General features: G+C 41.4%; 1 protein-coding gene across 1 annotated transcript in view; it reads left to right on the forward strand.

The window, feature by feature from the left end:
- Positions 1 to 608: 608 nt before the first annotated feature.
- The window catches only part of thsd7aa (thrombospondin, type I, domain containing 7Aa), a 247,220-nt gene continuing 223,560 nt past the window's right edge, over positions 609 to 24,268 (forward strand). The window contains exon 1 of the mRNA XM_039820834.1: positions 609 to 1,078. Coding sequence (XP_039676768.1) covers positions 925 to 1,078 — 154 coding nt within the window. The 5' untranslated portion in view covers positions 609 to 924. The remainder of the gene's footprint in view (positions 1,079 to 24,268) is intronic.

A 24,268-nucleotide genomic window follows, 5' to 3' on the forward strand; every position in this document is an offset into this window, starting at 1 on the left:
TCACAAAACATTATCTGAATTTATTATCATTTTGTGGGGTTTGATTTGGAGTTCCTCTAGGTGTCTCCCATGCTGCAGTACCACTGTCTGACTGAACTGTTACTGATGCACCACCAGAGGAGCTGTTTTACCAAAACACAAAAATCACCCAATCCAATAGGGGGAAAATATAAAAATAATTTATTTCTGCGTGTGTGGGCAGGAGCTCTTGAGCCTGTAAGCCATGGCCTTCTAGTTTTACTTGTAGTGGAGTATTTTCACAGTTTGTAAAGTTATGGATCTGAATACTTCTTCCACCACTGTCCCAGTGAAACCCCTGTTTTACTCGCTTACAATAATAGCACGTTTTGGTAGTTTCTGTCTATTTTAAGCCACTTATTATTGCACTTCTTAATTTTACCAGCAAACACAACTCCACCTGCCCGATCCAGCTGCCCACTTCGATCCGAGTGCAGAACAGCTTTACTGAGCCCTTTGAAAAAGGGATGAGAGACGAGTGAGAAGGAGGGAGGGTAGATGGGGTAGAGAGGGCGGGCGTGTGTGCATGTGTCTGTGTGTGTGTAGAGAGAGAGAGAGAAAGGAAGAGAGAGAGAGGAAGGCGCTGCATCAACCCGGCATTCAGCAGCAGCAGCAGCAGCAGCAGCAGGCTGAGCTTAGGGATCTATTGTTCCCTGTTTTATTACTGCCAAACCTCGTTCTCACTCATTAAAGATCCGAGAGAAAAAAATAAACAGAGAGGACCGGGAGAAGAAGAAGAGACCTCAGTCCTGTTCGCCTGGGATTACTTCTTCTTGGACGCACTGGTGCGGACAAAGCAGAAGCAGAAAAAACACTCACACTTCAGTCCAGCTCCCTACCCCGGATCAGGCTTGTTTTTTTCCTCTTGACTGCATTGGGAACTATAGTTCTTGCCGTGCGGCGGTCATGGGGCTGGCCAGCAGAGCTGTGGGGATGCTGGGGGTCTCAAGAGGGGTACCGCTCCCCTCTCTCTGGAGGATAGCCCTGCTCTTTCTCTCTATCTGGGAGATGGATGCACAAACCGCAGTGGAAACTAAACCTCTGTACATCTGGCAGACAGGTACGTTCCACCCTGGGGTTTGGGGGGGAGGGCTGCTGTCTTGATGTCCCATACACTACAACTCTTGCAGCAAATGTATTGTATTGTTCACTTTTTATGATTTCATCACACCTTCCTGCAAATGAAGAGAACCTTCAATTAAAGTTTCTTCCAAAGCCTCTTTTCTTGCAGGCATGCATGTGGCAGAGGTTGATGCATTGGAGCCATATTGCTACTATTTAACGTTAGTGTGGTAACATATTTACTGCAGTCCCTGAGGTGAATGTCTCTTTGCCCCCAGACTGGGGCTTAGAGTTGCGGACTGTACTGGCTATCTTTTGGCTGAGTTCTAGACTGACGCAGCTGGGAATCCTTGGCTGCTCTGTGCTGCTATTGACTCATTTATCACAGTTTGACATGTGTGCAGTTGATGAGAAATTGTGTGTGCACTGTAGCTGCATGTGGCCCCTCTCTGAGAGAAGGGAATACAAGCATGCTGCAAAGGATGCGGTGAAAACACTCCGTAGTACACCCAGCAGTATTTTAGTGCAGATGCAGGTGTTTGATTTGTGGAAAAGTAACCCAGAGGTAAATGTTGATGAGTGTTGTGAGTACAGTAGCTTTACAGTGTAGGCAGATGTGCAGTACAATACAAGGCTTCCCGCTGCTGCTGTTTTGGGTGGTGCCTCTCACCGGTCGAGGCTCATTCACTGTGAGAGAGCAGCACATGGTCAGAAGGACACGTTGCTGATGCGTGGTCCAGCAAGCAGAGTGAAGGAGTGGGAGAAGAATGGAGGAGGTGCACCCCAGCCCCCATTGGGACAGGGGTGCCCTTTGGATGCAGCTGGAGATCAATGTTCTTCTCCACTATTGTCTAATCTCTCTCTGTTTTGCTGGATCAATGTACTGGTTTTACTGGGAACCTGCAACCCCCCGCCCCCGCCCCCCAACACCAGTAGGAGCTGATCGATGGGTATAGTCCTGACAATGCAGCTCAGCCTGTATGGGATCAATGCTGGTTTTGGGTGGGTCTAAAATGTACTATCTATACTGGTTAACAATCTGTGGTTCTGATATCTAGAATGTGCAGGACGTAATTACCTTAGTGCTTTTGATATTGGAATAAATGTTTAGAAATCAACGCATATATCCTTGGTATTTGTTTTGAATTGTGTACATATTTGGCCAAAGTTGTAATTACCAGAATAATGTATGTGCCATTATTATGTATGTGTATTTACTATAGTAGTATGATAGTATCATATTTAATATACTGTCAGTGCCTTAATTTGACTGATGACATATCTCCGTGGGTGGGCACTAAAAATAATATGTTAAACAGTATTTATTTTCTTTACACATATTATGTTTCTGTTTAATTGTCCAACATTGGTAGTACATTTTTCAGTTGAAGAAATTCAATTGATGTTTCTCTTATGTATTATATATTCCCATGTGGGAGCAAAGGTTAGGAGGGAAAGCGAGAGTATTCTGTGTCAAAACCTAAATTTATAATTCATTTTCGCATACAATAGCAGGCATCTCAAGCAAAGAAAAAAAGAATACAAATAGGCCATACTAACCCTAACCCTGTTGCATCTTAAATGATGATTTTTTTTTCTTCTTCTGACGTTATTGTTGTTTACCAGCTTCATTGCTCACACCCTGTGCAAAGGAATGGAAATCCTATGGTATTATGTGCTGTACCTCCGACCGTGTTAAGGTGGGGGAGGAGATTAGGGGTAGTGAAACCACAGCAGATTGGCCAGACAAAGTTAACCTAGATACGCTATAGACATGTTTATGTGAGTGTCTCCTCTTGGCTTAAGTGCGTCGGCACTTGGCTCCCTGATGCTAGTGTGGCTTGCTGACAGGACCGTGGCACAGATGCTGAGATGATGGCAGTGAACCATGTTCGAACGTTTGTTGTTCTTGTCTTTGGTGTAACATTTCTGGTGAGATCCTACCATAATCTTGGAGCTCCAATCCTTCCCCACGTGCTCAACACAACAATGCGTGAGGCTTCATTCTCCACCTCAGCACCTCTTGTCTGGGAGGGGAGGGGCAGGAGCAAAGAGGTTGTCTGTTGACATCTTCGAAAAGGAGGTTTTTTGGGGGGAGATTAATACATATTTATGCCTTGATAATCTGGCTAAACCCACACCCATAGTACAGATGGGTGACTGAAATTAGCCCAGTGGCTTCAAATAGGTTACTCCAGTGAGTAATGCGGGGGTTGCACTCTCAAGAGACTGCTGTTCCCAGCAATATGTGTGGAAGTGCTAAGGGAAAGAGTACAGTTTCACTTAATGCTCTATGGAAATATTAGTATTTAATCCATTTAAATATCATCTGTGGACTACTACAATACTGTGTATTTAGGCCAAAAATGCTAAATAGAACAAACAGATGAGTCATGTGTGTCCTATTACTCCCCTAAACTACCTGCATATGTATGGAATTTTGTAGCAATGTGTAATCTGGCACTCTGTGTAATGTCTTTTGGCAGACGACTTGCTTGTATTGTCTCAATGTTTGGAGCACAGAAGCCACAGACAGAAGGTTGGGGGATTAGATTGCTGTTCCACTCCGAGGGGAGTTTGCAGGTTGTTATTTTTGGTTTCTTCTCGCCGTCAGCTGGACTGGAGAATTGAGCATCTATGTGTGTGAAATTTTTCAGTTAATGGATAAATACAGTTTATTGCAAAGTCAATTTCAGGAGCCAACAAATAAATGTTCCTGCAGATATAAATCTTCATGGAAGTGAGCATTCTAACCTGCCAGCCTGCCAGCAGGTTAGCATCTACCTTGGACAGAAAAGGCCAATCGATAGCGTAACCTGTTTGTGATGGACATTTCCTGTCTGATATGGGTTTTCCACAGCAACATCCTCATTCAAAAATCAAGAATCCGAAAGTCCATTCTCAGTGTATGTTCACATGTACATTGCAGATATTTAAGGTGAGCACAGAGAAAGTTTCCCTCTTGAAAACAAACTCTGAACATACATTATTTTGCACAGTGAAGCTCAAACATAACCAAACCATTTTTTTTAACTACAGAGGATCTGAAAAAAAAATGCATTCGGTCAAGATAAGTTGTCAAAATGAAAAATAAATCCAAAAAACTAAGCTATTGATTTAATTCTAACTTCAAAATTCTGGTGTTTGCTCGGGTGCTAGGTATGGGAAGGGATTGCAGCATCAAAGGACTGTTAGAGACAGGGGAAAAACAAGTACAGGTTAAAGGTCCCATGGCATGAAAATATCACTTTATGAGGTTTTTTAACATTAATATGAGTTCCCGTAGCCTGCCTATGGTCCCCCAGTGGCTAGAAATGGCGATAGGTGTAAACCGAGGCCTGGGTATCCTGCTCTGCCTTTGAGAAAATGAAAGCTCAGATGGACCAATCAGGAATCTTCTTCTTATGAGGTCAAAAGGAGCAAGGTTACCTCCCCTTTCTTTGCTTTGCCCGCCCAGAGAATTTGGCCCACCCATGCAACAAGCAAAGTGGCAGCTGGTCAAGGCCACACCCCCACCCTCCACCTTGCCCCCCCTCTTTCCTCCTCAATAGCTACAGACACAGAAATGGCACATCCTAAGGAAAGCTCATTGTGGGACTGGCTCTAGTGGCTGTAATTCTGCACCAAGGCTGAATTTTGGGAAAGAGACTTCAGATACAGTATTAGGGGACCACTAAGGTCTATATAAAAGAGACTTCAGATACAGTATTAGGGGCCAGAAGCTATATAAAAGAGACTTCAGATACAGTATTAGGGGACCACTAAGGCCTATATAAAAAGAGACTTCAGATACAGTATTAGGGGACCACTAAGGGTCATATAAAAGAGACTTCAGATACAGTATTAGGGGACCACTAAGGTCTATATAAAAGAGACTTCAGATACAGTATTAGGGGACCACTAAGGTCTATATAAAAGAGACTACAGATACAGTATTAGGGGACCACTAAGGCCTATATAAAAGAGACTTCAGATACAGTATTAGGGGACCACTAAGGCCTATATATAAGAGACTTCAGATACAGTATTAGGGGACCACTAAGGTCTATATAAAGAGACTTCAGATACAGTATTAGGGGACCACTAAGGCCTATATATAAAGAGACTTCAGATACAGTATTAGGGGACCACTAAGGTTTATAAAAGAGACTTCAGATACAGTATTAGGGGACCACTAAGGTCTATATAAAAGAGACTTCAGATACAGTATTAGGGGACCACTAAGGTCTATATAAAAGAGACTTCAGATACAGTATTAGGGGACCACTAAGGTCTATATAAAAGAGACTTCAGATACAGTATTAGGGGACCACTAAGGTCTATATAAAAGAGACTACAGATACAGTATTAGGGGACCACTAAGGCCTATATAAAAGAGACTTCAGATACAGTATTAGGGGACCACTAAGGCCTATATAAAAGAGACTTCAGATACAGTATTAGGGGACCACTAAGGCCTATATAAAAGAGACTTCAGATACAGTATTAGGGGACCACTAAGGCCTATATAAAAGCACCCAAAAAGCAGCATGTCATAGGACCTTTAAAGGGTTTTATTTCAATATTTAAATGAAACAGGCAACAAATAGAATACAACTAAAGAATTATGAATGTGTTAGAGCTCCCGACAGCATCGGGAGAGAGAGGGAGTGAGATATATAAACCAAAGAGGAGAAGTGTAAAACTGAAACTCAGGTTTATAGAGATATCATGTATCATATTCACACTGTTATCGCGTTAATGATCGATATCAGCAACAAGAGGAAGGTGTGTCTTTTTGAAGTTTTGTCCAGTCTCTTTTTTTGGAGGGGAATGGCAGTTTTCACTGCTGTTAGACAGAGGATGGAGACTCAGTTTTGATCGTCAGCAAAAAATGATGAGAGGATGTTGAACTGAAAGTGCATTTACATGCACCATCCTTCATGGCTTGCACTGGTGGGTGGTTGTTCGCTTCTTGTCACATCACATCTTTTCACCCTGGAAGCCAACACTGCAGGGACTTTAGTTTATATTCATGACGTTCCACTTCCAGGATTGCTCCTGCTTAAATTTCACTCTTTTCGACCTTCAGCTTTCTTTGTGTTGGCGTTCTAACCTCCGGTGGATTTGTGAGGACTATGGTTACCTGCTCCTCAGATCTCTGCAGGGTAAATCCAGACAGCTAGCTAGACTATCTGTCCAATCATAGTTTTCTGTAGCACGACTAAAACTACTTTTGAACGTTCCACCAAAACAAGTTCCGTCCGGCGCTTAGCACCGCCCGAAGCGATTGTGATTGATTTAATGACAATAAACCAGAGCACGTTTTTCTCCCATCCCAGAATGCTGCGTGGACTCCTCCGCAGCGCTGTGGAGGAAGGTCTGGCAATGGGAGACTTGTATTACTGGTGCAGAGAACATGGCCAGTCCAAAATTTGATCAACATGTGAACATTTAAAGTTAAAAGATCACAACGTGAAACTAGTATCAATGTAAAAAGAAAATGCTTCTAAATTACATTTGATCACATCACAGAGCATTGAAGAAACACATCTCACTAATAAGCGAATGAGGCGACATCACCTCAAAGAATCCTCGAAACAGGATCAGTCAGGTGATCAGACAGGTTGTAAACAAACCCCAAAGTTAGAAAAACCTATTTGAAAGAAAAGTCGGACTGTAAAGTTATGACCCAAACTACTGTTGTAAACACTCATCAGTTTACAGATCACCTTCATGCTTCATTATAACCTGCTGTACTTACTGTTATTGTGAGTGCATACAGCTTTCCTGTACAATTTACAACTTGGCTGATCGTCTGACTGCTCGTGTACTTTAGTACAATTTTGCCATAACCAGGGTCAATAGCCAAACCTACTAAAGAAAGTCCAAAGTTGTTATAAACTGAAATTATCATTTAAATCCACTTTAAAAAGCTCTGGGCATGAATTTCCCAAGGCAGCATTAAATCTTTTGTGTAGAGATGCAATATCCGGACTTTCTGATTTGATTCTCTGTTGGCATGTGCCTGATGTTAAAGTCCTCTAGTTAAATTTTCTTAAAACAAATGAAAAAAAATCTGCTACCCATTTCCAATACAAATGAATTTGTTTAAAACATGTTCATGAACCAACTGTGAGAGAACAGAGTTTGGCTAGAGTTATAGGTTTGGACAAGACAAAACATTCAAAGCTGATTCTTGATGAACATCCAAGTTCTGAGTGTCCTGTCTTTCACGTTGATGCTATGTAAAAAACGTAAGAGTCATATTAGTTCCCCATTGTGGACCAATCCTCTCTCTCTGCACTGTATATAGTCAAGCTTTTGGATGAATGGCATTCAGATTACACAAAACAAGTTGAGAAATTACAGTGGCCTGGTGCTGTATACTTCCAGGGTGCACTTATTGATCTTTTTTACTGCAATGGCCTACCCTGCACCACCACCAGCGTACACTATGGGGCTTGACACTTCCCGGTACAATGCAGGACAACAAAAGTGTCTGCTGAGCCGGACAAGCTGGAGCAACGACTGATGGTAATGAGTGGGGCAGTTCGCCTGTAAAGTCCCAGTCAGCTTCAGAAAGACCTGATGAATGGAGGCTATTTAGGCCTGTTTAAACCACACACACACGCAGAACAACACAGTGTCTCTGTATTGTCCTCACGCTGTTCAGGCCCTCTGCTGCAGATGCTCATGTCCATGTGGTGCACAAAAGAAAGAAGGCTTCACCTCGAGTCACATGACCCACTCTTTGTTCTTCCTCCGATGTCCCCATAGAATCCCCCCCAGACCACCACTACCCCCTCCCTCTCTCATGGTGACCTTTAACCTCAGAGCTGAGTGGGTCTCGTGAGGGTATCAACAGTGAAAAGGAGGCGGGGGTGGAGTGTGAAATACAGCATCTTCTCCAGATCAAGTGTCAAGTGCTTAATTCAGCCATTTACACCAGTAAATTTAATAAGCCGAGGTGGAAGTCCACTGATTTATGTTTTTTAAAGAGGACATATTTACATATTGATACCAAAACGCATATGTTTTTATTAAAAGTGCCAGTTATATGTGTATTTAAAGCTGAACTGATAAATTTTTTTATATGAACAATGGCTCCAATGACTATGTGTAATGTGAAAAGGGTCGCTCACAGGGGCCAACCTGAAGAGAATAACCACCAACTCTGCAGAGCCTTTAGCCTCTATTAGCTCAGTCTCACATTGCCAGACCCACCTCCACAGCGATGCAAAGGAAGTTCTGGCTAGTCCACACAGCATTCCTGGATGGGAGAAAAAAGTGCTCTGGTTTATTGGCATTTCCTTAAACCAATCACAATTGTCATGGGCTGCGCTAAGGTCCGGACGGAGCCGTGGTACCTCTGCTAAATATCCTCTGGAAGGAACTTGTTTTGGTGGAATGTGTGTACGTTCAAAAGTAGTTTTAGTCGTGCAACAGAAAACTCAGATTGGACAGATAGTCTAGCTAGCTGTCTGGATTTACCCTGCAGAGATCTGAGGAGCAGTTAACCATAGTCCTCACAAATCCACCACAGTTGAGAATGGCAACACAATAAAAGCGGAAGGAAACCGATATCCGGCCGAAAAAAGTGAATTCCGGCGGCAACGGCGCAATCCCGGAAGAGGAACGCCGTGGATTTAAACTGGCAATTTCCTAACTGATCAAAACTCATGAGTCTTGGCTGTATCAGCGACTAGCTTGCCACTTTAGATAATGTTATAAACTTAAAACTGATAGCCTTTCGATCTTCTCATTTCACCGAGACAGCAAACAAGTCTGTTCCCTAAAATGTCCGACGGTATTGATGGGACTTGATGTGTGTAGCAGCAGCATGTGCTTCAGGGGGATGGAAATCAGTTTTCTTCTTTTTTGAGCACGGCTGATGTCGAGCACCCTTTTCAATGAAAACATATGGATGTTCACAAGTGATTAAAAGGTATTTGTTGTTTTGAACAAACACTTGAGTGTCAGATTGGCCTGTGCAGATGGAGCTGGAGGAGTGCTATCAAGGCATAATGGAGGCGGGTGAAAATGATTTCTGTTTTCCCTGGGATTCATCAAGCGCCAAATTGCAGCCATTATTCTGTGTGGGTTTGAAGAAGCTGCATCCAGCTGTTCAATTCTGCCTGGCAGGCCATCCCAGGTGGAGGAGGGGTGTGTGTATGTACAAACAGACACACACACACACACACACACACACACACACACACACACACACACACACACACACACACACACACACACACACACACACACACACACACACACACACACACACACACACACACAGGTGCATGTACACACCATCATGCCACTGAACTCAGTGCTGTGTCTTTGTCTTTCTCTCTGCTGTCTCTAATCATCCCTGTAATCCCCATTAACATTAACACACTCCTGCCTTTTCTTACTTAACAAGTGAAAAAATCATTTTTAATTGGGTACTCTTTACAAAAGCTGAGTGACAGGGCATTTGGTCTTGCACCCACCTCCTTGCTATTTTTAGGCTATTTCTTTTATTTCTCACTCACACAAATAGCTTAAGCAACACACACACACACACACACACACACACACACACACACACACACACACACACACACACACACACACAAACACACGGATAGGTTTTGTGCTGAGTGTGTGCGTGTGTGTGGTGTGCCTCATTACTCCCAGTAAAAGGGTTGACAGTGGGGAGGAGTGTTCAGTGTCCCACCTGCAGGCAGTGGACGCGGGGCGGCTGAGTAATTACATGGGAGTGGGGTTTGTGTGGCATGGCATCCACCTTGTCCGTTAACTGACAAGAGGCCAGTGCCGACAAAATAACACTCAGGTTTGACTGACAAATGGGTTTACAGATGTAAGGGACTGACACTGGCCAAGTATTAACAAGATTACATCTTAAGAGCACCCATAGAGACCGCAGTGTTCATTACATCCACTATGCGCCGTGTTAGGGAGGACCAACAACAGATTCAGAACTAAATCATGGCTGTTCTCGGAGCTTTTCCAGTTGTGGAGTTAAAACTGTAAAGTTTGTCATAAGGATGCACAATAGGTCATTAGAATAATCTTTTAACCATTTATTCAACTAATATAATACAATATTGTTGTATACAATGCAATATAATAATAATAATAATAATAATAATAATAATAATAATAATAATACCACAATACTATAATAGAATATTATTCATAGTATAATTATTGGATTGTATTATTATATCATAGTATTGTACTGTATGCGACTACTATAAGTGAATTAAGGATCATAAAAATAAAATATTTTAGACTACCAATATTTGTGACATTTCTTTGTGTATTGACAACCATCCAGCCTGCAGAAGTGGACTTATTAGGTGTCTTGGGGTGTATGGATGAACTGACTGGATGTTCTTCTGAGGAACAAACATAGTCTTGTTTATTTAATTAATTAATTGATTTAATTATTAATACAATGACAAGCAACCAGGCAGCTTTATAACAATGTAATAGATACTGTATGTACAGAGAAACTCACAAAAGCTAGAATTGTAAATAATTTACACTTGATGTTGCCTGTTCAGAGACGAAGTTGTGGCTATTCAGAAGGTTAATGTTTTGGCCCAGCATTTATTGGATCCATCCCCAGTAACTGATTTTAATTCCAATAAGTAACCAGCATCGTGTTCTATTCCTCACATTTATAGCAAACCAAATTTCATGAAAATCGGTTCAGAATGAAGTAAGTAACTGTCCATTTTGTAGAGAAGTCGGCATCTCTCGATACACTGTATTTGTTTAGTTGCGGATCTTGAGCGCTCCAATATGGCAGACGCGGAGTCGCACGTCAAATTACAGACGCTGTATCTTATCTATGGTTTCCTACTACGACTTACTGTACAGTGTGACTTTAATGTAAATCTATGTTGTTTTGTTTTATATGTCTATATGCGCATCAACTAACTGATCACAACTTGACTCATCAGAAAGCAATAGGGCATTACGCAAATCGAGGTATCAACAAAATCAATTAGGTCGATGCATCGTTCCAGCCCTAACAGCCCTAGGTGTACACTGTGGCTGATAAACCTGTCCAGAAATTGGAGCATCCTACATGCTGTAGCTATGCTATCGCTGCCTGTTCCATTCAGCAATTATGGATATGTTTTTGGAGTGTGTAATTTCGCTGAGAGCAAGGTTAAACTCACGGTAAATAATGTCATCTATGGGTCCAGTTTTGATATTAATTTCCTTGATTTTCAGTCAGTATAATCTCTGTAATTAGTCTTTCGAGTCATTAGTCTCTAAACCTATCCATATCTATTATGTATCACCCATCAAAACCAGTATCACAGTGTCTTCCCCATATAATGCCTGCTTACTAACAAACAGACCTAAATATGAAAAGACAGAGATAAGAATGGAGGCATTTGGAGAAAGTGGTGATGGCCAAGAGGAAGCTCTGTTTGTGTGGGTGCAGCCAGTGGTCCAGAACAATAGATACAGTAGATAGATAGATAGATAGATAGATAGATAGATAGATAGATAGATAGATAGATACTTTATTCATCCCAAGGGAAATTTTAGGCATCCAGTAGCTTAGACAACCATAACACAACAAACACACATACACACATATATCTCACATACATAAAAATCACTCACAGAAAATTAAAGAGTTATAAAAATCAATCACAGAAATTTAAAGAGTTAAACGTGCTATGGTAGACTGTGTGCAATGGTGGTAGTGAACAGTGCAGGGATTGAACAGTGCAATAGCTTATTATTAAATATTAACTATGACTATGAAAGGACAAGAATGTAAGCATATTATAATTCCCTGACAAACAAGAAATGAAATAATATACATTAAGAACAATATATAACAGGGAATAAGTTATAAGATGTAGATGTTATGACCAGAGTCCAGATTGCGTAGGAGGGCTAATACAGCCTATAAGACAGTCAGGTGTACAGCAGACAAAGTGATATAATGGTTGTAGGGGCTGAGAGAGACAGGCTCATGCTGAAAAGTCCATTTCTGCCCTCCCCCTTTGTGTGGTATTGAAGAGTTGGATGGCCCTGGGGACGAAGGACCTCCTCAACCTGTCTGTTGAGCATGGCAGTGACAGAAGTCTGCCACTGAACATGCTCCTCTGTTTAAAGAATGTGCTGTGTAGTGGGTGGCGGTCATTGTCCATGATCGCCAGCATCCTGCTCATGGTCTGTTTCTCTGCAGTTGCTGTGGGTGACTCCAGCTCAATGCCAACAACAGAGCCAGCTTTCCTTACCAGCCTGTTCAGTCGCCCAGCGTCTCTCTTCTTAATGCTGCCTCCCCAGCACACCACAGCAGAAAACAGGACACTGGCAATGACTGACTGGTAAAACATCCAGAGGAGCTTACTGCAGACATTGAATGACCTCAGCCTCCTCAGGAAGTAAAGCCGACTCTGCCCTTTCCGACACAGTGCATCTGTGTTGGCTGACCAGTCCAGTTTGTTGTCCAAGTGTACCCCCAGGTACTATGTGCTGACCACCTCCACATTGACCCCTTCAATGGAGACTGGTGGCATATGTGGTTTAGATCAATACCAGTCCAACTAACCACATTACAGTGATTAGCAATGTCTTCCTGCTCTCAGATAAACCCTTCTTTTCCTTTAGCTAACTCATGCTCCCTGTGAGGCTTGATTAGCCCTGGAAGACGAGCCGGAGGATTGGCCTAAGCAGCATAAAGAGCTTTTCATCAACCTGCTTCCTCCTCTCCATGCCATCCTCTATTAGCACTCACCTCCAGCTAACTCTCGCCTGACATCTAAAAACTCTGCCACTTCGCTCAGAATCAGAATCCAGTTTATTGCTAAGTAGGTTTTCACATAAAAGGAATTTACTTTGGTGTAATGGTGCATACACAAGACATATTAATATAGAATAGAAAAAAAATTACAATTTAAAAAAATACTTTAGAGATGCACAGCAACTACACAACAACACAAGAATTGTTCTGTCTCAATGTATAGGCATTTGAGCGTTGCTCAATACCATTTAACAGCGGATCACAGTCATTATGTACAATCCAAGTTGGAACCATCTTTTCTGTTTTAGAGCGCCATGTTCAAAACAAAATTTGACTCATAACGCTCTCTTTAAAGGTCTGCATCTTGTGCTGGTTCTGAGACAGGCTGTAGGGAACTCCATCAGAGGACAGGTGATAGCACGTTGTAAAAAGGTTAAAGAATCATATGCAAAACCAGATTAACCTTGGCTAAACTGACAATTCCACAACAATAGCTTAAACGTATAATATGCAGTGTTGCCTATTATATTGTTGTATATGGTGCTCGATCATCACTTATGACCCACTACACATGTGTGGTGGTGTCTGTATTGAGTCCTTCTGCCTGTATTTTCTCTTTTCTTCTTATTTTGCTATTTGTGCGGGACATTTATGGGTGTCAGCAAAGAGCCTTTGGGCTCTATGTTGGTGTGCAACTTTCAGCCAATAACAGCGTTCTCATTCCCAACCGCTGCTTTGTCCCTCAGCATCCCATACCGACGCAAATGTCTAACTGACACAGACGCACAGCCAGTATGAAGCTCTTCATTCACTCATAATCCACAATGCTGCACTCACAGCACAATCAGCAAGTAGCGTTTTATTCCTCTGATTCACTGCTTTGTTCGGCACTCCTCCTCCTCATTCACTCTCTAGCTTGCTCGACCACTGGTGCTCTCTCTTATCTCTCTACTTGAAAGTAAATTGGAAATTAAACACCATAACATGTAAGATTCACCAAAGGTAAAATGCACAGATTACACATACGTTGCACAGGTGCACTACTCGTATGGGAAGTACTGAGAATACAACTGGATAAATGAGACTTGGATTATACTCCACGAGTTGTGTTAGAGATTGTAAATGGAGGTTTTCCTATAGTATTGCTGTTGTTAAACACAGACCCCTATTACTTCAATACATCAAGACCTGTCCGTTTGTTGATTCTCCGTTCACCATACAGGCATGCGACACTGATTTGGTTCGATAATACTATTTTAGTTCTATGTGATGAGTTATAAATAGCCAAAGAGCTGACACAAGCAGTGATTCACCTCTGGCAGTCAACACTGTGCAGCTAGACAAATAAGATGGAGCACAAACACGCACACACACAGTAAAAGAGTGAGAGAAATAAAACAAACTTATAATCATTCTTGTTTTATTATTAGTATCGCTTTCAATGAGGAGAAAATCTAAAATGTATTTATTTAACCTGGATTGCAGCAGGGTTGAAGGGTGGCCATGTTAGTTTTCAAATATTTTAAAAACTACTGATCTGATTGCAATTCAATTTTGTACATGCATGGTCTTAATGACATTTATCGAGCTCATTCATACTCCCCAGAGGATGATTCCTAGGGATTTTGCTGAACCCCTGACCTTGAGCATAGCACTACTTTTGGATGATCATTTCACCTTAACAAATACTTTTTTAAGCATTTCCATAAAAGTTGGAATAGACATGCATGGTTGCCAGAGGATTTTTCATAGTGATCTTTTATAAGCCTATCCTAGAACATAGCACCATTAGGTGAAAGTTTGAATGACTGGATTTCCTTGAAATGTATTGTGGACGTTCACAGTGTACAAAGGATGACTCCCTCTTGTTTTTAGTGATCTAACCATTAAGATAGGAGCAAATTCTTCTTGTACACAAGTAAATATATATAGAATGAACCATTTTCTAGCTTGGTCACATCCTGAGTTTTCCTCATTCATCAGGACAAAGTCAACTTTGTACGCATGACTTTTAATATTATGATTGTCAGATTGCTATTTGATTTACTGAGCATGTTCATATTCCCAAGGGGATGAACCCTTCTGATTATTTGACCCCATGTCTTTTCCTCCAGTGGCACCATCAGTGAAAACTGTAAATACTGTACATTATCCAAGAAGAGCAAAACTCTCAGTACAGACTACTGTATATTATTATTATTATTATCATATATTACTCATACTATCCAACACTTTGGTGTTGTGCTGTGTCATGAATACTGTATTGCAACCTTTAGTGGGTTTAGACTTTCTTGTTTTAAATTGAATTAAATGAAATCAAATCTAGTTGAGAGTGAGATATAGAGAGATGGAAAATTATGAGATGTGAAATATTTCCCCTCTATACCAGCAAGCACCAAAGAAATGCCTGTAAATAGCAGCACTTTAACTGCAGTCATAACTGTATTATTAATCAGGTCTTGAAGACAGCGTCTCCCTGGAAGACACAAACCCAGTTACACCAGTCATCCCCAGCCTAATGAGGCCCTGAGGAGGACACTGAAGTCAAACACAGCCAGAGCCCAGCAAGGGAGCTTTCTTATTCACGGTCCAAAAAGACACACTAACTCTTTAAAGAGGTGATAGAATACAAAACCGATTTTACCCTGTCATAGTTGAATAACGACAGTTCGGTGGGTAAATAGGACATACATAGAAGCTCAAAATCCCATTGACACCCCTTTACTATGAAAATCTCATATTTTGAAACTGCCGCTGAAAACGGGCGAATGTCAACAAAGCTGGAAGTTGACGTCACCCTCCCAAAAACCGGAACCTTTGTCAGCCCATGGGTGTATTAAGAGAACGGTCACGCCCCAACATTTACATAGGCTACACAACTGACCTGAGATCAGGTAGTCTTCTGAATCTAGCTAGGTCACGCAGATCTCTGCTATTCCATTACAAAATTCACTTCTGAAACTTTTTTATGCGAGAAATCAACTATGTAAAGCTCAAATATGGGCCGCTTTACGAAAATGGATGGCTAATTGCAAATTTTGTCCGACGGTGTGTCGGAGTTCAGCGCCGGTGCAGCCTGTGTAGCTGCCTCGCCGCCCGGCCTGCCTTCCTTCACAGACCCCGGCCTGCTGTGAGGTACTTGGAGCTGCGTCACGACTGGCAGCCCACAGCACTCCATTCCCGCGCAAAGTCACCGTCTGTTGTGAGTGAGAGCGCGGTCAGCGAGCTTGTTACGCCAGCAATCTCTTACCACAGGTTTCAGTTAATCTTTTAATGTGTGTAATTATAATGTGTTGAGTTATTTAAACAAACGATTGGGGAAATAAACGTCACTTGTCCGCGAGTCTCAGTTTTTTCAAATTACTCACTGCTCAAGTATTTTTCATGATGAATACTTTAACTTCTATACTTGAGTACTTGTTATTGCCCCTGAGTTTTTGGCTATTCTACCCACCTCTGCATGATAATATGTCAATTCCTGAAAAAGGGAAGTCGATAGATTAATTACAAGTGGATGAGATTAATGAGAATCTTAGTAGAGCCAGAGGCAAATTTATGGTTATTGTGTTGTTAAAATGAATGACATTTTAAAATGTATCACTGATTGCAAATCTTTTCATTTAGTCAATGAAAGCACATCAGTTTTATACTAAAACAGTTTGAAATGTAAGCACGTTTCTCTCGACGATGGACTGGACAGCTTTTTGCATTCTTCTCAGCTTGTGTAAATACTGGAAAATGTACTGCTTTTCATTAGTTTTAATTTATTATATCATTACACACATACAATTTCTTCAGAAAACGTTGCCCTTTCTAGTTTGATTACCCTGATCCTGACTGAGGGGCCGGGTTCGGTTAAGCAGAAGATGATGGCGTTGGCTGCGACAGAACTTATTTTACAGTTCTGTGTCTGGCAAGTCCCATATGAGTCAGGGTATGAGCCTTTTTTGGTCTATCTTCAGTTCTGTTTTTTTTTTCTGCATTTTAGATAAATAGTGGAGAGATTATTTGCTTTTGAACCATTTGCAGTTTTGGCCTTTGGAGTGCTACAGAGTGGAGGCGGATTAAATGTGAAATTAAAATTCTAGCCACTAACAAATGTAAGATTTGAACATGCAAGACCAAAGTGTACTGGATCCACATCTGCATCAGATGGTGTAGCTTAGAGGATTTAAGGCAACCTGGCTGTCAGGAATGGATTAGCTGCACTTTACTCCTCCATGTTGCTCTGGCAGTTGAATCCTAATGCTTAAATGCAATAAACTATACTATAAAACTATACTATAAAAATACACTTGTTTCCTAAAAAAAAAACCTCAACAGTCCCAAGGTTGCAATCAATCAGCTTCAAATTCTACTGCCATGATTCTGAGGTTAGGCTGAAGTTAGAAGTTGAACTTTGTACAGTAGTAGATTTCTAGACACAATTCAGCAACTATGGCACAGTGTTTTTTTTTTATTTGTTAGAACTTTGACTTCATGGCTGGCCAAGCAATGATCACTGAAGCTCATGGGTAGTCAGTTGACATACCAAAATGCTGAAACTTGTTTTCTCAGAAACAACAGTTAAATATGTAAAACTACTGGCTGTAACATAACCCACAGCATTTCTATCATGAAATTCTTTATCAGAGGTGGTAAGTCACCCACACAATTCATCTTGTGATGAATTTAATAAGCAGATAAAGGCATAAACAACAGTCATACTCATTAAGTACATAACATTTGCTGTGTGAACTGAACTGGTGCCTCTGCTCCTTTTCCTCACAGTTAATGTTGCATTTGATAAAAATGTATGAATGTCTTTATTTCAGGGGAGGTGGCTAACCTCTACTATCGACTATCAACACTACTATCACTGTGGGAAGGAAACCCTGCCATAGCATTGTTCCATTGTCCTGAAGACCTCTGTGTTTCTTTGTTGAGGAACATCAATGTTTCCTAAAACTAAGCCAAAACCAGCCCTAATTCCAAAACGCATTCTCATGAACGGGTATGTATGACATCGTACGAAAATTTACAGTATGCACCCCAAATGTATGATATCCTACGAAATTAGGAGACTGCCGGCTGGTCATGTGACGCCGGGCTGGCTACAAGCTCCATGACGCCGAGCGGCAGTTGCTAGTTGTTTAAGCTGCATCCATTGTATCAACGGTAGTTGGTGGTTCAGTTACCCGAAAATAGGTCACTTTGAGCCGGGTACAAAGCACCGCGAGCTGCCGGTCGTTTCAGCTGACATTACGGTTAAATTTAGTCCACAAAAAATAAGTGTCTTGCTGTGACGGAAGTTAAGATTAGACACCAAAACAACTAGTTATATAAGATTAGAAAAAGATCGTGGTTTGGATTAAAACACTCCTAAGGAACACACATTTCCTGTTCAAAGTCTTTAGTTTTCCCCAGGAAGCGAACTCCGCTCTGTGGCTTTAAAGGCCTGTATGTTAACGCCCACCCATCCCCCCTGACCTCCTCCCTACACAGCCAGCCGCATTCTTATACAGTGATATACAGTGGTCAATACAGTGAAAAAAACGTGGAATGCTTACGAATTACAGTGCTTAACTTTTCGGAGCTTTTTGAACGAATGATTCATGAGAACAGGCTGCTCCAAACAGGAGTTGAATGTTTTTTATTTTTTATCTTTTCAGCTACAGCTATACACCGTATGAATCTAGTATGAAACTAGCAAGGAATATGCAAACACAAGTTCCTGTCTAATACTAAACACTCCTGGGTGAATTGTGTACAGAATGCACGAGGCATGTGTGTGAACGTATGCAGTGAGAAAAATAAGCTATCACAACTTCATCTATAAAGGAGCATTCACAGGAACAATATGTGCAGAATGAAAAAGTGACAGTGTGAACTTTTTTATTTTATTTGTCAGTCTCATGTTAGAAGTGAGATGAAAGCAACTATCAGGCAGGCATCTCTCTTCCTCAGGCATACATGCTCATTTGCTTTTATCACCTAAACTCAAAATTCTGTGTATAATGAGGATATAGATGCCCCTTAAATTATAGGAAAAAACAGCAAGTGTCTTAAGATGGGAACAGCCCTTAAAGTTGCATAAACAGATTGTTTTGGCCACTTGGATGCAGCAGAACAAACACAACATGGACAGATTATCACTTAATAAAGTTCATATGGCAAACATAGGGAATTGTGTTTGTGTCCACCTGATGAATGTAAATCCAATATGGACGCTCTTTTAGCTCTATATTGGTCTCGACCAACTCCTGAGAAAAACATCTGGCTCTTAAGCTGCTAAATGATCCACTATGTTATCCAGGTAGTCCCTAACTTGTCTGTCTGCCTGGTGCTGGACAGCTAGGGTACAGTGGGTTTATCAGAACTTTCTTTTACTGAAAACAGCTGCCTGCTGCTGCTGGAAACACGGTTAAAGAGTGGTGGAACTGAAAAGTCTGTTTAAAGATGCAGTAGGTAAGTCTTATAAAAGTAACTTTCTGTCATATTTGCTGAAACTGACCCTATGTTCCAGTAGAACTACATGAATTATGTAAAAAAAAAGAAAGAAAAGACAGCTCCTCTGGCACCTCCTACAGCCTGTAGTGCCATTGGCAAATTCCACCGTTCCCGGTTGATTTTCTCCAATCAGGGCCACAGGGGTGGTCTATCTGCCTGTCAATCACTGCTCAGGCACGTACACGCATATATAGCGTTCTCCCCTCCCCGCGCATGAGCTGCAGAAAGGTTTTCCAAAACTCCGTGAATAATGGAGTGGCTTTTCAGAGGTGGCGTGGCTGCAGGATTTTAAAGATCTGAAGAACGATGCAGATGTAGCCACATTTCCTCTCAACAGGTAACATAATTACCATGAATGATTTATCTTTCACGTGGTTATTAGTAGTCAAAAGTCCACAAAGCTACGTTGGTGAGGATGATAGTAACGTTAGCACAGTGGTCGGTCTGATATGATGCTGAAATGGCTAACGGTAGCCTGCTAGTTAGCATCGTTTTACTGTTGGTGAGTAAAGTTAACGTTGTGTTGTTGTTTAGTTATTGAACATGTCTGTCTGACATGCCGGCAGTTCTGTCAAACTCCGTTGTGTGGGAGGGGCTTAGGAGACCGTTTGGGCTGCAGCAGGAAGGGGGGAGGGACTGAGAAGTTGTCGATGTTCAAATTTGTTGGCAAAGTCCTGGCTCTTCACAATCTTACCTACTGCAGCTTTAATTATATTATCAACTTCTCATCTTTCACAACATCGATCACATTTAATAGCCTTCTCAACATTACTAGCACGCCAACTTATTCTACTTAGCTGGAAATCACCAACCCCTCCGTCACACTCGTGCTGTGTTCATGGGTTTCAGTCCTCATTGAAATTATTTTTATAAACTAACGACAAACCAACAAATTTGATACAAACACCCTAGATTAATGACCCTCCTTGTCTCTACCCCTACCCTCTTTCCCATGATCTTTTTGTTCTTTATTCTTTCTAGCTGACTGTATTACTTAATTGTTGCATGTTTTTTAAATGTGCTATGTACAGTATGAGAGTTATAGGGCAGAACGCATTTTGTTTGCTATAGTCAGTTTTTGTGTCCGAGGTCCTTGCAGGGTTTCGGACCAGTCCTGAAAATTGCACCGCCCCACCATGCACGGCTTAGGCATAGAGGTTATAATAATAAGAGGCGACACTCCATTGCGCCCGGTCGCCGAGCCATTTTGGACTGAACTGAAGTGTTTGCATTAATGATGGAGATATGTAAAATATGCCATTCCTACTCACGAGAAGGGATTAATCTGCTTAAAACTGCTAGAAAACAACAACCATGGCAGTCATTTAATCTAAACGCATTCCCTTGCCTTCGTTCCTGTTTATGGGCATAATAGGCTTTACGAAAAACTGAAATTGAAACTATAGACTGAACTTGTCAAACTGGCAACATTACTAACATGCTAGCTAACGCTACACTTTTTCTATATAAACTAGCATTTAGCATAGACCTCTATTACAGCTTCTTAAAATAAAAAATAACATCTAAACATTGTCCATCAACTTGAATTTGAGCACCAAAACATTGGCGATGTAACAATAAATAACGTGAAGAGTCCGCCTCCCCTCATCCCACCAGAGTCCTGTACTCTGTCAGCGTGGAACACAGTCCGCCTGTCAAGTGCAGCCGCCCGATCCCGGAGCCAGTTATCTGCTGTGATCTCCCGTAGCTGGGCCTGGCTTACACCGCCTTCGGTGGCGCTTGGTTGGATGTGTGGTCGAAACATGCCGTGGGTAATGATATTCGCATTGTCCGCTAAACTTAATCCAGTCCCTGCGCTTCCTTCTCCGATTTTTATGAGTTTATCTCTGCCATACGAGCGTCGATAATAAAGTTGAAAGGACAACAAAATAAAATTAAAATGTAGCGCAGTTTGTGAGAACTGCAGGCCATGGTAATAATAACTCAGAATGAATGATTTTACCAGGTATTGATGCATTAATTGCAAAACAGAAGCAAGATCGCGGCAGTCAGCAAAACAAGCTACATGTAAGTTGTTGGACAACTCCGCACTCAATTTACTATTTTTAAAAAGTGCCTGTTTTGCCACTGACAGGCTCAGATTATTATTCTAAGAATTCAGTCCAAAATGGCGGACATACTGTCAGCGCGCCCTCTGGTGGCGGTTGCGCAAAAACCATGTGAGTGTCACCTCTTATTATTATAACCTCTTTGGCTTAGGCTATAGCAACACTTTTACCAACGGAGAAATAAAATGAAATGCGATTACAATACGCAGGCTCCCAGACCCTTTGCATGCATTTGCTCTGCATTAAAACCTGATAACCTGGATTATAAAATAATTCTCATGGCAGACAGCACATTTTCACCCTTTGCTTGTTTTTTCTTCTCCTGCTGTTGATGGTCCTGATTTAAGATGTATAACATCACGTTCAAAATGATCAAATTAACGATGAGTCTGGCTGGGTCAGAAGGTAAACGAAGAATAATTCTTGATGAGTTTACCTGGGACTGTTATCAGCAACTGGCTTAGACTGCAAGGACTGGTCCATTGTGGTTAGTTATGATTCCAAATCATAATTATAGTTGGATAAAATATTGCAATGTGTGTCTCAGCCTTAACAGCTTGAGTGCTCCTTACTCATAGCTTCTCTCAGTCTGTGAATCTCTTCTGGAGGGATGAACAGCATTCGTGCCAAAATAATCCCTTCATTTGGTGTTTTGATGCTGGTGGTGGAGAGCGCTGTATAACAAGCTCCAAAATATCACCATAGCATATGTGAAGTGTCGATATTGGTGATTTTTACTTCATGACTTTCTACACTCTTTCTCTGTGACCTGAATTAGTTCATGACCTACAAATTGCAGTCTGGGCCCCTGCTGAGAACAACACTATATTTCCTCAATAGTGGGTGACATCCAACTTGTTCAGCTGCTAATGATGTCCATTATTTACCTTTAGTGCCACTGCAGTTGTTCACACCACTGCTCCTTTAGAGCACATGGAACGAGATGTAAGTGGAATAAAGACCAACTTTGCAAATAAAGACGTTGGTTTCATTCATGTCATTTTTCATCTGCGGGTGTCAACAGGGCCTGGAGTTACTGTCAATGAGTTACAGGTTGATTCATCATACTTATGGCAGTCACTGAGCCGTACTCCCCGAGGGAATGCTCCTTCAAATCATCCTCCTCCTTCTTCCCACAATACACCATTACCTAAAACCCACCAGCTGCCCTCTGCCATCATTGGCTTACGTTCATGCAGTACGACTCACCAGTTGATGGCTCTGTTACCTCATAACTGTGTAGACAGTAGAGCTGTCAATCTTCCTCTATAATACCATTCGAATTCCATTAAATTTTTTTTTTTTATATTCAAATATTTCAAATAGTTAATGCTCAGTTGCAGCCTGTTAAATATGTACTACACTACTTTGGCTTATGCATTGTCAATGCCACTATATACTATAAGCATGTTCTTGTTGTTCTGTCTACTAGAGGATCTTCCATCAGCCTGGCCTTGAGGGGACCTGCACGCCACTTTGTTACATTAATTTTCCACCACGAGCATACAGCGCCAAACCCAAATCAACCGAGAACTCTGGAATAAACATTATCTAACAAGTGTAGTGAAGCAGCTCTGTTGTAAAGGCTAACGGTGCTAAGTTAGCACAATGACATCATGTTAGAAAGTACAGCTGAAACGATTTGTCAAAAACTAGGTAAGTAGCAAACGATGCTAACTGCATTAATAACCAAGCCAAACGGTGCTGTCACTACTATTTTAGTGATTTATAAGCAACCTGTTTCTTACAGATTGTGACGTTACTGAGAATACAGATATTAGAAGTCAAAGCTAACTTGACAGCTGTAGGGCAGCTAACATTAACTTTAGCTTTCTCCATGAAGCTCCCAGCTACGCTAATGTTACTATAACTCGCGATGCAGTTAGAAAACAAGAATGAGCTAACTGATGTTAACATAAGCACTTTGGCTCGGTGGATGTCGATTTTAAAGTCATGTTAAAACTATTTCCCATCCTTCGTTACGATTTCCAGCCGCAGCCTATCACTCCCCCTTGTACTAACGTTACTCGGTATGTAACGTTAACTCCATAATGTTTTACTAACATTATTCGGTACGAAACATTAGCTTAGACCTCACAACGCCTTGTGTTTATTAAGTTATTGTTCATAAGACGTGGCATGAGTGACATATGTGGGTAGGCCAAGGCGAGAAGATGAAGATTAGATAACGTTTGCCAACATATTTATAAAAAAAGGCACATTCGAATAGTAATTTCAGCATTCGAATAGTATTGATTCTTTTGCTTTTCGAATTATATTCGAATTTCGGTATTTGTTCCAACAGCCCTAGACAGCTAATACAAAAACATAAGGAACTGTTTGGTTTGCTGATTTACATGCCTTGGAGTTAAATGTTTTGATACTGTTCATATATACACTTACCTTAAAGATTAGGAACACCTGTAAGATTTCTCGTTAATGCAATTATCTAATCAACCAATCACATGGCAGCTGCTTCAATGCATTTAGGGGTGTGGTCCAGGCCTAGACAATCTCCTGAACTACAAACTGAATGTCAGAATGGGAAAGAAAGGTGATCTAAGCAACTTTGAGCGTGGCATGGTTGTGGGTGCCAGACGGGCTGGTCTGAGTATTTCACAATCTGCTCAGTTACTGGGATTTTCACGCACAACCATTTCTAGGGTTTACAAAGAATGGTCTGAAAAAGGAAAAACATCCAGGATGCTGCAGTCCTGGGGGGCGAAAATGCCTTGTTGATGCTAGAGGTCAGAGGACAATGGGCCGACTGATTCCAGATGATAGAAGATCAACTTTGACTCAAATAACCACACGTTACAACCAAGGTATGCAGCAAAGCATTTATGAAGCCACAACCAGC

Source organism: Perca fluviatilis, chromosome 13 (assembly GCF_010015445.1).
Source record: "Perca fluviatilis chromosome 13, GENO_Pfluv_1.0, whole genome shotgun sequence".
NCBI lineage: Eukaryota > Metazoa > Chordata > Actinopteri > Perciformes > Percidae > Perca > Perca fluviatilis.